This window comes from Python bivittatus, unplaced genomic scaffold, assembly GCF_059951505.1.
Source record: "Python bivittatus isolate LINGU-HERP-01145 unplaced genomic scaffold, Pbiv_v1 ctg000480_np1212, whole genome shotgun sequence".
Lineage (NCBI taxonomy): Eukaryota > Metazoa > Chordata > Lepidosauria > Squamata > Pythonidae > Python > Python bivittatus.
This window is the reverse complement of record NW_028277075.1, coordinates 11,248,599-11,263,733: the sequence shown is the minus strand read 5'-3', so window position 1 is coordinate 11,263,733 and position 15,135 is coordinate 11,248,599. Positions and strand designations below refer to the sequence as shown.

Below are 15,135 nucleotides of genomic sequence, written 5' to 3'. Positions count from 1 at the left end.
ATCCTAGAAAGTGAAGGAAAAATACGATTCTGGCCGAGGCTGTTACTATTGCTATTACTATTTTTTTAATACTATTAAATTTAATAGTAAGTTCAGTCTAGTGACCTTGGAGCAAAGAACTACTAGAACCAAATGCTGGTGCAATTGTAAGAACTGTGATTATAATGGAGAAATGTGCGGTATAAAATTACCTTCATGCCCAGATTCCTTGGCTACAGAAAGCCAGTTGCAGGATTAAATGGATCTTATTATGATTTAATAGGTCTCTTACTTTATTCTTTTTATCAAGAGATCTACCAAACAAGCAACAAAGTCTAGATTTCTCATTATGAGTGATTAAAACATATTTATTAAATAATTTCCCAGTGAAACCATTAGAACAAAACCAGTTTTACTGTAGGCCCTGTTAGTTTTATTTATTGTTAACTGATAAGCTGTTCCAAGGATCTGCAAATTTTTCAGGTAGTGGGCAGAGTTGTGCAATTTTGCACTATGTGGTAAGTGCCAAAAAACAAAAGCTTTAAAGTTTGAATTAACAAACAGTCAAAACATCACAAGAATTTTGTATGAAATGTAATTTATTGTCCATTTTTCTAAGACTTAAAACCATTGCAACGTAGCAAATTAAGTCATTTCCTCTTATTAGCTGCCAGATTTACCAGCATAAAACACTGAAAAATTAAAGTGCATAATTCTCTGGATCAGTGGCATTTAAGGGTGAAAAACTGCACAGGCTGAAAAATGAACACAACATAATGAGTTTTGAAATTTATAATTAAGAGTAACTATTCAAATCTAATCATAATTTCTTAGAACATTAACAATGGTTTTCTTAGCAAAATATCTTTATATGTACAGATGTCTTTGACAAAAATGTTGAATATGAATGTTTAACGTGTTTCCATTTCTCCATAAGGTTTCACATATATATTCACATATATACATTTCCATATCAAGTTTTTATTTGGTTTTGGTTTTGTTCTTTATTCGTTTTCCTGTTTTCTTATTCTGTATTTGCTTTTTTTAATCTTGGATGTGCTTTTGTTTCAATGAAAAGCAATAAATAGTAAACATTAAAGAATTATATTAGAATTAGTCAAAAATTGCAAGACTTTTTGCAAGAATATATCCAGAGCTCTCAAGAGCTCTCTCTCTCAAGAAATCAAGATTTCTTCCTTTTTAAATTTTGTTTTTAGTAGTGGTCAGGCGTCATCTAGTGGCTGTGTGAATGCCACGGCATCCACAGACACTCTACTCCGTCCCTAGGTTATTCCCATTCCTATCCTCAAAGAAAGTTCATGTGAAAGCAGCTAGTTGAAAAGCTATCTGCTTCCGAGCCAGTGTTCTGCTTGTCAGGTATGCCCTTTAATAAGCAACGTGCAGGAAAACTTTAGAATATTCACTTTCTTTGACTGGGCTTTAAGTCCAGCTCAAGAAAAGCTGCTAAGATCTGCTGTCTGATAGAGAGCCCAGCTAATTAAACAGCCTACATGCTCAACATCTGCAAAATGTCTTCTATACTGGACTGTATACTCCAAGCATTATTTGAAAATAAAAAGCAAGTCCAATGCAACATAAATACTCTACTAAAGGCTGCAAGCAAAAAATCAATATTTTGAATTTTCAGGAACTGTTGCTCCTCCATACACACACACACAATTAGTTAATCAAGCAGCAGAAGAAACAGCAGTAACAAGTTCTGTGGCAGAAATTAATGCTCAGCATGTTTAATGGCATAATTACTAGCTTTGATGCTGAAGTTAGAGGAGGAGTAAAATTACATCTAATATATACTGGCTGGATTCACACATTGGTCTTAGCCATAATGTAGTTTGGTTTTGGCTAAGTAGGATCTATGAACCCAGCCATGACTTGTTAAGCAAACTGTCTTAGCACAATCTGTGATTCTAGCAATAAGAGGGATAATGGATAATGCTTTTTAAACTGGAATTCATATTCCTAACTGGCTGAGTTCTAGAATTGTCCCATCACTAATCACAACTAAGTCTTTTTTTAAAAAAATTTCTGGTGGGAAGAAAACTGTTTAGTTACAACTGCCAGATCAGTGATTTTAATATTTTTTCAGGGAATACTGAGGGAATACTTTTCACTGAAAGCTGCTTAAAGTCAAGGAAAACAACAATAATGGCAGGCAAGTGTATCCAAAATATAGCCTTCCTACAACTATCAATCTTTCCCAGCAGTATCTAGTAACTGAGATATGCTGAGCAATGGGGTATAGCCTCAGTTTATATGAATCAGTGATAAGAATAATACTTCAGATAAATGAAATCTGCATTTTAGAACATGCTCCACTATCTTCTTCAATATATATGGATTCAGCAGCACAGGTAGTCCTCAGGTTATGACCATTCATTCAGCAACGGTTCAAGGTTACAACGGCACTGAATGCGGGGGACTTACAACCGGTCCTCGAAGTTCTGGCTATTGTAACACCCCTGTGGTCACTTGATTGCAATTTGGGCACTTGGCAACTGGATCACACTTAAGACGATTGCAGCGTCCCACAGTCATGTGATCACCATTTGTGACCTTCCTTGCTGGCTCCCCTCTAGCAAAGTCAATGGGGAAGCTGACAGGGAAGATCACAAGTCACTCCTGTAAATTGCTCCCACTATTTTTTCTCCCATAGAGCCCCGCTCTGGAGTATGAGATGCCAGGGAACTCGTACTCCATAGCATGCTCCTGCCTGCCTACGCTACATAGCGTGTGCCTGCAGCCCCCCCAGCAGCCTTCAGCCCCCAGCAGCCTGCCCATAGTGCCCACCCACAGCCCCCACCAATCCCCCTGCACTCTGTAGCGCCCGCCCACGGCTCCCACTGGCCCACCCACAGCCCACACCAACCACCTGTGCTCTGTAGTGCCCACCTGCAGCATCCACGCACCCCCACACGCACTCCTTGCCTGGGACTCCCACCTCTTCCTGCTTAACAACTTGCGCAGCCCTGGGGTTACAACCGAACTGGGACTGCCGGGATTGCTGTCGCTAAGCAATGTGGTCACGTGATGTCATACTTTACAACTACATCACTTAGCGACCGAAATTCCAGTCACAATTGCCATTGTAACCCAATGGACTACTTGTAGACAAATCAATATAAAATCTAAGACACTGCTTCTCAGGTGATGAATGCAATGGTGGCATCTTTTTTTTCTGAAAGCGACTTCTGCTCTGCAATATATCTGTCCTGTAGACTGCCAGTGTAAAAGAGCAGGAAAACATCACGGAGCTGCATGAAAACATGTTGCAGAAGCGAACGCCAGCTCTTGTGTAAAGGCTGAATTCAAACCCTACCATTTTTGGAAGGCTGAGTCAGAGTTTCAGGGGTTGCAGGACACATCTGTCCTATAGAAACAGCATAGCTCATAGATGTTTAGGCTTACTGCAAGCTCAAATATAACCAGCCAAATGTGCAAGCCCTGTCAATGCTTCAGTCCAGGATAAGATGACAACTCTTTGAAGTACTCATGGCCTCTCCAGACCTTCTTGAATTGTTTTGTCTGCAATTTAATTTACAAAATGAAATGGGCTCTTTATAGGCTTTATTATGTAATCCTGCCTACCAATTCTGAGGAGCAATAGTATAAACTACTTCCTTATATGAGCATCAGAATAAAATATCATTTCACAAGTATGTGGGCACCAATGTAGCTCAACAAGTTTTAGTTCATGTGCACCATGACATCAGCTATCTTTGAAGCACCGGACACCACACTAGCAACAAAATGAACTTTGTACATGACCCCGACAATGCACAAAGCTGGCAGTTCCTCTTGCACCCATCCCCACTGTCTTCTCTGCTATTAATTTTAGATGATAAATAACCCCTAAATTAACTTAAAGAGAGATGGCTTAACAAACCTGCAAAGCACTCTACCACTCACTGACACTACTTTTGTAATAGAAATTGTAACAGTATTTTATCAGGCAAGACCTTCATTTTTCATCTACTTATAGTGTAATATAGACCATTATCTACAGCCATGAAATAGGATCTGTGACCCAAAGGGAAGCCTTCAGCTTTATTCTTCTAAATAGTGTCTCCCTACACTGAATGATAAAGTGCTTATAAGAGGGACAGTTTAAAACCCAATTTGCAAGGCAGCATGTCAGCAGCTACTCAGAAGAAAAAAGTAATCAAATGTTTATGCTGGGATAGCATAAAGTTCTTCACAAAGTCTATATTGCTTTCTGGATCTGACATAGACACTCTGCATTGGCAGAGTAGGGAAGAAAATTGTTTCAAGTGGCCCAACCATCTGTAACTGATTTGGTAAGTTAGTGAAGAGGAACAAAACCTCAGAGGTCAACTGAAGCTTTCCTGAATCACAGCATTTTTCCACTGCTTTAAGTCCAAGACATGTGTTTGTCTTTTCTCATCATCTTCTTCAGCACTGAATTCTACTTACATTTACTTTCAGCCTCATCTTAAATTACAGAGACACGCAGCATTTCTTTTCAGAATTAGTTTACACTGTTGCTAGATTTCCACGTTCAGGAGCATCCACAGGGAGGGCCAAAAAGTCAAGATGGTGCCTGTGACTGCAGTGGAAGCCCCAATCCTTTTTTACATGCACTGCACACAGTTTTTTCCTGCTAAGGTGGACTGTGGTTGCTGTTGTTTAAATTTCTCCTGTACTTGGAGACTCGTTTTACTTTTAGAAGGCATGCACTTAGTTGTCCTTTAAACAGAGAAACCATACAAATTTAAGTGTTGATAGGATGATTCCTGTAATACAAAACAACATCTCCTTGGATAGCAGAGACCTCTAGGGTCAAACAACTACACACAAGCTTTGTTCATATGTAATCCTAAAGCTGCTGTTTAGCATGCTGTAATAAGCCAAGGCAAGCTTGACATAATTCCTGCTCCTCTTCTTGGCACAACTGCTGGTCAAAGACTTCTGGCTGTTTTCAGTTAACCACATTTTAGTTTCTTTTGAACTCTGATTGATTTGTTCTACAGTTTATTAAAATAAGGCAGTTTTCTTCACTAGTCAGAAGCTGCTTTGCTTCTGTTAAAACGAATGGTATGTATTGAAGTTCAAGCACAACATTAAACTGTGTTTAGTTTTTTTTAAATGTCACAGTATGTTGAAGATGATGAAAAGCAAACGAAGTTAAAACTTAACCTCACTCACTCATATTTGGATAAAGCCACAATCTTTTAAAATGAAATCAAGAGAAATGCATCCCACCTGCTTCACTGTGGAAGTGGCATGCATGTTTGGACAACCTCCCTAAGTTGGGGTTGCAATAGTAAATGTATTGTAACAACTGTGTAAAGTTTGGATGGATTGAGCACCCAATGCCACATCTTTGCACTGTTATTTAAATAAAAATAGCCATGACAATCTTCATGGCTATCATAAATGTTAACTTTATGGGAAAATTTACCCTACCTCCTTTTTTTGGCGGTATAAGCATGAAAACTTGATATATTATGGCTACGCAAGGCATTTAGAAAAGGTGCTTCACACAGCATATTAACTCAAAGGAAATATCTTTCTTTGAAGCAATAAAGCACCTGTGTCTTCTGATTTAAAAGCTATTCCTGTCTGTATTCATACACTTGTATATCCTCAGATAGTTACTGTCACAGAGATGTATGCACACATACACATGGAGAGAGCTGGGACAGCTTTTGAAGCCATCAGACAAGCCTTCTGACAGCTCTAATTCTTCTACTATAACTTGTACAGCAGAGAGCCAGTTTGGTGTAGTGGTTAAGGCACCAGGCTAAAAATCAGGAGACCATGAGTTCTAGTCCTGCCTTGGACACGAAGCCAACTGGGTGACCTTGGGCTGGCCAGTCTCTCTCGGCCCTAGAAAGGAGACAGACAAACTACTTCCAAAAACACTGCCAAGAAAACTGCAGGGACTTATCCCAGCAGTCGCCAAGAGTCAACACTAGCCTGAGGGTGCATGTGCGCGTGCACACACACACACACACACAAAAAGCAACCTGTACAGGCCTCTTAAGGAAACATTTGAAGATGAGAATCACAATTCAGGTTTATTATCTCAAATACCGGACTGAATGGAAGCCATTCTAGATTATTGAGACTTTTGTTTGCTCCACTTTAATCGGGCAATCATTTTTTAAGTACAGACCTCCCTCTAGTGGCTATACTGCTGCAATTGTCATTAAGTCTTCTAGGAAAACTGGCAATAACATGCCTTCTGGAATTACCATAGAGCTAGATGCAAGCCTGAACTTTTCCTGTAAATAACCTAGTAGGACAAAAGCTTCTTCACAATCATTACATAATGATTCTCATTATTCTATAATACCAATTCAACGTGTAGAGCAAATAGTGCTGTAACATTATAGGTAGTCCTCATTTAGCAACCACAATTGGGACTGGCAACTCAATCTTTAAGCAAAGCAGTTGCTAAGTGAAACTGTGACTGTGCTTATGATCTTACCTCAGCTTTCCTCTGCTTTACAGACCTGTGAAGGTCATAAATATGAGGATTGGTTGTAAAGTTACCTTTTCATCACTATCATAACTGTGAATGGTTGCTAAACAAGGCAATTGCTAAACAAGGAGTACCTGTAATACATTACATCTTATTCAAGAGGCTGATTTTGAGTTAAATAAGGGGCCTATATGGGTGCTTGCTATTACTTTTAAAGCAGGCCTATTAGCTGTTATTGGACTCCAACAGCTAGCGGGCTCAGCCAGTATTGCCAATAATGAAGAATACAGAAATTCAGCCAATCTGGAAAACCATGGATTCTTCTCCCGCATGACTTAAGATCCTAATGGAGCCAAGCACATGTACCTGATATGGTGCACCCCCATCTATTTTCCTCATTCCTCTGATTGCAAGGACATTCTTTCCTTAACCAAAGCAAAACAGGTAGAATTTCTAATCAGAGCTTCCTCCCAGCAGCCCCTCACTATGGCATCTCAGAGCATTTTGGAACCAAGCACTTTAAGCAGCTAGCTTTTTAGTTTGTTTTATGCTTAACAACCATTCTTGCTTAACAACTATTTGTTTAGCAACTGTTTAAAGTTATGATGATGCTAAAAAGTGACTTACGACCAGTGCCCAAAGTTACAACCATCGCAGCACCCCCAGGGTCATGCGATCACAATCTGGGCGCTTGGCAACCAGCTCACACTTACGATGATTGCAGCATCCTGAGGTCACATGATCACCATTTATGACTTTCCCAGCTGGCTTCTGGCAAGCAAAATCAATGGGGAAGCCTGTGATTCACTTAACCACCACAGTGATTCGCTTAATGACCACCGCAAAAAAGGTTCTAAAATTGGGTCTGGTCACATGATGATTTACTTAACAACCACACTGCTTAGTGACCTAAATTCCAGTCCCAACTGTGGCCGTAAAGCAAGGACTACCTGTTTGTGTTACATTTCTGGCACATCATTTATTTGTATCCATAACTGGGTAAGATCATTACCAGCACCTACCAAAAGGGCACACAACTACTTGCTATCTTTCAGGTTTTCCACAATTCTTCATCAGATCAGATGAAGAAAACAAAATGGCAAAACTTAGGCCATGAGCTTTGTCCATGAGATTGAAAGTCAGCCTCAAGATGGAGATTGTAGGCTAACTGTATTTGTTTATGGGAGGTGTTACTGGCACTGGGTTACACCTAGCATTTAACAACAAAAGTGATGGCCAATGCCTCTTTCCAAATTTTGAACACACAAAGAATGCCATTTTCATTCTGCTTCCTCTTGACAATGGATAGATTTTTTTTTCCTTAGGATCCAACATGGATATAATTTTTAAAGGTTTTTAATAACAAAGTTGTTTTAAATTGAAGCATATATAGCAAGAGCAGCAAGAGCTTTTATTAATGCCTTTTATTGGTTTGGTTTTATAAGTATTTGTTTTACTGTGTTTACTGTAAGCTACCTAGAATCTTGTGAACAGGCAGCATATACGTGTTGGTAAATAAAATAAACAGAATATGCACTACTATTATCACTACAAAAACTATAGAATATTTTTTTCATCAAATAGAATCCATTTTCCACTATATAAAATCAAGTGCATATTATCACCTAAAAATCTACATATTCATGATTAAAGCAGATAGTAATCTCTGTGGTTAAGATCCTGTGGAAGTAAGATAGTAGCAATTCACCTTTAATCATAAAAGTCACTTAATTTTAGTATGAAACATGTGCTTAATGACAGCAAAATAGTTGATTGTCCAGTAAATGTTGGGATAATGTCAATTAATTATATGAAGCCAACTAAATGAAACCTAGCAGATCAGTATCAGACAAGGCACATGTACATTTTTTAGAAGGGGCATCAAATGCATGAGCAAGGTTGGTTTTTACTTTACTTGTGAAGTCTAGAACTGTGTTACAAAAGTTAGCAAATCAAAGTATGAATGAAGAAATACCTGAGGAAATATCTTCCCTACCCACCAACCCCAGCATATCCCACTAACTATTTAAAACACCCTGTCTTAGAAACAGTGAGAGACATACCATATTTCAAATATTTTATTTATTGTACAAACTATTTACATTAGAGGCTTACATAACCTTGCTGAATTCTACCTGAAGCTGGCCACTGGGAACTGGCCCTGACCAAGCTAAAGTAACAGGTCTTGATTTTAAAGCATGCGAGATAGTCTCATACGTAGGGTGTCCGAGAGACAGAGATTTATAGGAGCCTGCACTGCAAACTAAATCTTTATCCCTGGAATTAATCCACATTGGATGAAACAAACAAGGGCCAAAGAAACAGAGGAAACTTATTCAGCACTCACACGTGTGTGCACACATACTAGAGTTGGTTACAGCACAGCCTGTATCATATCACACAAAAAGAACCAGGGTATTATAACATGTTTAGGAAAGAATAAGCAGCAAGGATTTAGGAAAATGAGATCTGCTGCACTGAAATTATGAAGCACAGTGAAAAATGTGACCCTATTAATTAAGGGAATGCAGACAAGCACATATTATTATGTATATTATTAGCTAAAAATTAGTGGTGTCCACCACTGTTTTGACTGTGCTTATGTAAAGAAAATTCTTGGCTTCTGCAAAGAGGCAAGAAGTGCCAAATGCATTTATTAATAGAGTAGTTTCAAACAGAGGATATCTGCTGAATATCCAGACACTTGGTCCTCAGTAAAAAAAAGGAAAAGAAAAAAAAACTGAGCTCTAGAGAAGAAACAAAGGGATTCCTGAGGAAGATGTAGCAGGGCCAGCCTCTAGCCATGCCTGGGAATGCCTTGGGAGGTCACGGAGCAAAAGAAAAGACTGGAACAGCATCAAGAAACACCCCACCCTCTAAACCCATCACTTGGCTGAGCTACACAGCATAGTCTTTGTTTGGTCCCCCGGATGAGCAGTGGGCAAGGTTTCAAGGCATTCACAAGCCTTAATTGCACTGACCACAGAATTTATCCTTAATACAATCAAGATGGTACCTACGTGCTTTTTAAAAAAGCAATTGCTTAAAGGAGAAAAAAATGCCTGCCAATGGAGAAAAATACAGTGTTGGTCTCTAAAAATGCCCCCCAAAGGAAGGGATCCCTGAATTGTTTCAATACTCAGTTATTCTAATGGTTTTGGCAAAACAATGGCTTGAACTTCTTTAAAATGTGGTACACATTCAAACGAAGAAAAAGTTAACAGTATTCAATGAGGCAGATTTGCAAATGATTCAGCTGATGATGGAGAAGTAAACCACAATATTAAATAATATCATAAGATATGCCCATTCTTCTCCAGAAAATTAAAGCCCCAGTGTGTAGCAGAATGACTTCTTCTAGCAGGTAATGACACTATAATCTTTAGCCATGGATATCTCTCTCCTCTGACCAGGATAAATGCACTGTAGGTGCCAACAAAATACTCAGCTTTATTATCCAGTCAGATTTTGGCTTTGTTGACAAAAATTGGTTAAGCTGCCAGCTGGAATCCCTGAATTCCCAGTCATTATTGCCAAGGAAATGGGAGTGCTAAAGGTGTTGTCTTATGTAATTGATGAGTATGTTTCAATTACAACTCACCTTGCTGCCCCCTTCTAGTCCAAATAGTAGTGCACTGTGTTGCCTTGCAAGCCCACTTCCTCAGTGTCAATAATAAACAGCTTCAATATTGTCTCCTAAAATTACCATGGGATGCTTCTGATGCAGAACACAGGAAAGAAAAGTGCTGGAATAACTGTCTTGTTTAACTACTTTCTGCCTGACCCAAGCTACAGAAATAACATTTTTGCTACCATTAGCTGAACAGAGATTGCTAACATGTGGCTCCCCAGAGGTTTTTGGATTCAAACTCTCATGAACCTTAACCTCCACAGTCAATTGGTGAGTGACCACAGGAGAGACTGCAGCATCTGGAAGGCCACATACTTTCTTTGTGGTAGAAGTAAACCAGCAGACCACCATGAAATGAGAGACATAGAAAGAGGGTTGGGTCCAGTACTCAAGGCCACATTGCACTGGTCCATAACACTAGTTGCCTTGTGCCCTACCACTACTGCTTTCAAATCCTCCCAGAAGTCAGTGGTGGAATATGAATGACAGCCAGTTACCTGTATCTTTCCATATAGATATATAGCTATATCCATTGATTCTTTAAAAACAAGTGGAATCTGAAGGTGGTAAGTAAAAACAACTTGTTTGAAGTCCATGACCACTCTCAGAAATAGTGCCTAGAGGAGAGAACTCTTCTTCCAACTCAGTGGCAAAAATCAGTGGAAACTCTTTCATCCTTTTTGCTAGCTCCTGCTGGGTGGAGGACCAACATCACTGTCAAGAACCAGCACTTGTGCTCCAGTGATAGAATTCTTGTCACCAACAAGAACAACAAGTGGCAGCGTGCAGTACAAGGTGGCTAAGAAAACTAAAAGCCTTCCTGTAACATCCAAGTAAAGGGGGATTGCTTACATGAAAACTTAGGCCAAGGCATGGAAAGGTATTAAGACTTCTGTAATCTGGGGATTCAGAGCTCCCAAACTCAACCAGTCACCCCCCCAAAGCAACGTTATGTAATCTGTCCTAGTCTTCTCCCGTACCAAGCTGCAACACTGGCTTACGTGCTTCCTCCCATCAGAAATCCCAGACACATCATGCCCATGAAATACAACTCCAATCTCACTCCACAGGTGAACCCCAATTCACAACATGTACCCCACTGAGAAGGGAGTGATCACCATAAGACTCTGAAATATTCCAATTCGCATGGTGCCTTTCTCTGCTCTCCACTGCCCTTTGGATGGGCGAGAGAAGGATCTGTGAAGTAAGACTGAGCCTTGCCCTGAAGAATTAAGGAAGATAGTGGGTTCCTCCAGAAGGTGTCAGAGCATGCCAAAGCCCTCGCAGCCCTCACTAATGGCCAGCTGCAGCATCTTGTGCACCTCTTCATAAGAATCATAAGTGGGGAGGCACAGCTGGTTAAAACTGAAAGAAAGAACACAGCTATAGTACAAAATGTGAAACATCAAAACCCATCCTTCAATACCTCCTATGCAAGAGAAACTACTCACAGTACAATACACTACTGCAAATCTCTAGAATCTCTCTAGCAGTGAAAAACTTCTGATTATCAGTATGAAACTTGCTACAGATAACAAAAGATCTCTAGCAGATACTCACCAAGTATGGGCTGTTGGAAGTGTACTATGTGTTGGAGCTGCAATAATTTGGAAAGATGGACAAAGTGCAGCAAATCCTCCAGGAGGCAGCTGAGAAGAGCCAGTGGTAAATTGCAGCAGTCTAGCCAGTTCCTCTTGTGTGAAACTAGACACTACTGTCCAAAACCAGCGCATCACCTAGAAGGTACAGTACAAGTCAGGGAAGTAAGGATAATGACAGTAGTGGGGTGAGTACATTTCTAAATTTCTAGCAAAATGAGCACCATAGGTGCCATAGACAGCCAATTCTGAAGATGATTTAACAAGTGAATTAAGATGTCATATACACACAAATAAATTTTAATTAAAAGGCAAAGTACACATGTTTAAAGAACATTCTTATGATGTTTACACAGAAATATGGAATTATAGAAAATTCAGCAATTTAGCCTGTTGTCCAGTAGTTGCTTTTTCAATTATACCTCCCCTAATTTATGAAGCATTTCTCTCTTCTTAATACAGAATCAAAATTGCTGTTATGATCATTGTGATGGAGGGAGGGATTCATGCTACTCACCTTTTCTCGGAAGTGCCATGAACCACCAACTACCACAGCATGTGCTTTGAAATCACAGACGTTGATATCTCCTGTGCCACACATCAGCAACTGGAAGAAAATAAAAACTTCACTCCAAAAAAAAAGAAAAAAAACTTTTGGTGATTTTCTTTCAAACCACACATCATTCAGTGAATCTTAAAGCCTCTGAATTAAGAATAGGGATATCTAACAGCAAACTCATATATTGAATTGCTTACATGATTATAGCCAGAAGAGGGAAGTGTCAGTATGTTCACATGAATCTGCAACTTGCAAAACAATTTTTACAAAAATCTTTTTTTAAGTATATATGGGGACCAAGCTTAATAATCTCACTTTCCTCCTTATTGTAATGTTTTTATGTGAAAGTTATGCTGTCCAAAACTGCACCTTTTGCTGCTGAATTTCAGTAGCACAATTTTTGAGAGTGCAGGGAGCCAAATGGGTGCAAGTAGGGAAAGCTTTCATACAGGTGAATTAAAGCACAGAGAACTATTCAGTTTTCCAGCTAAGAAATTACTCAGATGCCACAGAAATACATATGGAACTCTGCTGCTTTCCAAACCACTGCAGACTTCCTGCCATGAAGCATTGAGCATATGGCAACTTGAATAAATGTTTAAATTATCTTCTAGGGCAGAGGTTTTCAATGTTTTTCAAGCTGCAGAACCTGCATCCTTTCCATTGTACCTTAGAAAAATTGTTATGAAAGTCCCTGGCTGCATTCAAGTGAACTTTTTCCCCCCTTGGCCTTTCATAGAACCCAGGGTTGTGTGGAATACAGTTTCAAAAACCCTAATAAATTTAAAATATGAAAAAATGCTACTAAAAAAGCAATGCAAGGCACTATTTCTCCAAGGTGCACATACCCTATGATTGCAGCTTCCCTCTCCTGCTTAGATCTCCTAAGCATGTAGCATATTCAAGAATGGAGCTCAGTTCATGAGTGACTCAACCAAAATGATTTTTATGTGGCCAAGGTAAAGTCATATATTTTATACAAACAAGGCAATCACTCATAAATGGGATTCCAGCACCAACTACTCTACCATTTCATATTTATCTGAGAATATGCTCCTGTCTTAAGGACAGCAAAGCCCAATTTCTCACCTCAAGTTCATTTTCATCAAAAATAGCCAAGAGGTTTTCAGGAACCAATTCATTGAGACCTAAAAGAGAGCAGCATAATAGATAAACCACCACAACAACCAGCAAAGGGCATTAAAACCCAGATCAATTTTCCTGACTTTCTTGTTTTCTTTTAAATGAACTATATTCATTTTGGGGAAAACAACTCAAGCTAAAAAAAGCAAAACAAAACAAAGATCACATGTTGTGCATTACCTTTCAAAAAATGTTCCACCTCTTCTCTAACTTGATTGGCTAGTCTATACTGCGCAAGCAGATTCAGGTACAATATTTTATTCTCATTGGTTACTGGCATTTGAGCACCCCCAGTTAACAGTTCAACTACCTGAAAACAAAAAATGAGAGAATGTCCATTGGGTGAAAAAAGTACATCAGTTTCATATGATGTCCTTTTCCCACTCTAAGTGGGAGACATCTAAATTGTATCTTATCAACAACTGATTTCTCGCCTTCTCAAGCTGTCCAAGTCTGTTGTATTTTTCCTCAGCAAAAACCAATTCCATTTCGTTCACATCATTATTGAGAATAAAGCAAACTTTAGATTTATAGAACTCTGGGTCATCTGTCTCAAAATACTGCAAGAAGAACAAAATAGAAGGAAGGACAAGAGAGTAAATAAAGTTAATATACAGTGCAAAATCTTGATCTCTGCTTTATTTTCTAAAAGAATATCAAAAGACTAAGAGTGATTTTACCTTGTAGTGCATTCTTAATCCTATGATCTGAGCCAAGAAAGATCTTGTGAATCGAGCTCTCACTAGCTGTTTATAAGCTCCTCCCAGAGATGACTCAAAGAGACACTTTCCAACCAAGCGCCCTGCAAATTCATATATCTTCAGTCTTAGATAAGAAGGTCGGTTGGGATTGGGGTGTACCTACAAACAAAAAAGCTCACAATCAGAATGGCAATTAGTACAGTGACCTCTTAGACTTAGAACTTGGAGAAGCATGCAAATATTTGGCCATAAGTCTCTGAACAGAAGAAACAGACAAAAAACTATTTCCATCATGATTGATAGAAAGATACCCACCAGTGCTTGATTATTGTCACTGAAGCGGGTAAAAAGTTGGTTGGTTGTGTCAAACAAAACTTTACAGATCAGTTCAAACCACTCTCTACGAGGACCTCCCCAATCCAAGGCTGCAAAAGAAAAACCCAAAATTAGTTAGATCTTAGGGAAGCCTATGCATTCAAGAATACAGTGGTCAAAGAAAAATCTCTCTCTAAACATGGTGTCTTTTATTACAAAAATATTTTTGCTTGCAGGCAGAAGGCCAATAGAGCTAGCCTAGCCTTCCATGGCATGGCGTTTCACAGACTCGGAAAGCCAGTATGAAGTCTTCTCTTGTGTTCCCACCAAATATGCTCAGAGGGCTGTGGCATGAAGAGAATATTATTCTACATTCCTCTATATCCAGTCAATGTAGCAAAAAGGTTTGTGCTACATTGGATGACTGTTTTATTTAGCATCATACTTTGGATTAGCAATTTAGTATGTGCCCAAATATTGTTTTATTTGTAAAGTAAGGATTGTTTATAAATTCAAAAGTGTTTGATAGATGGGTAAACTCAAAAGTGATAGATGTAATGAAATCCATAGATGTTTCGGCTGTTAATAGCATTGCAAAAAGCCAAAACAGACATTTATTCCCCTTTCTTCTGATGTATCAATTTCATAACAAATTAACACACCTTCTTCATCCTGAAAAGTCACTTCAAAATTTTTGCTCCAGTCGGAAACAGAAAAATTCCGTGTTGCTTTCAGAGACTATG

General features: G+C 39.0%; 1 protein-coding gene across 6 annotated transcripts in view; it reads right to left on the bottom strand.

Annotated features, from left to right (window-relative positions):
• Positions 1-8,508: 8,508 nt before the first annotated feature.
• Positions 8,509-15,135, bottom strand: part of AREL1 (apoptosis resistant E3 ubiquitin protein ligase 1) — a 32,848-nt gene continuing 26,221 nt past the window's right edge. For all 6 annotated transcript variants that reach the window (XM_088145322.1, XM_088145321.1, XM_088145324.1 and 3 more), the window contains exons 12-20: positions 15,055-15,130; positions 14,393-14,502; positions 14,057-14,236; positions 13,811-13,936; positions 13,557-13,686; positions 13,323-13,381; positions 12,192-12,281; positions 11,637-11,812; positions 8,509-11,441 (exon numbers count right to left, since the gene is read on the bottom strand). In XM_088145322.1, coding sequence (XP_088001448.1) covers positions 11,339-11,441; positions 11,637-11,812; positions 12,192-12,281; positions 13,323-13,381; positions 13,557-13,686; positions 13,811-13,936; positions 14,057-14,236; positions 14,393-14,502; positions 15,055-15,130 — 1,050 coding nt within the window. In that variant the 3' untranslated portion in view covers positions 8,509-11,338. The remainder of the gene's footprint in view (positions 11,442-11,636; positions 11,813-12,191; positions 12,282-13,322; positions 13,382-13,556; positions 13,687-13,810; positions 13,937-14,056; positions 14,237-14,392; positions 14,503-15,054; positions 15,131-15,135) is intronic.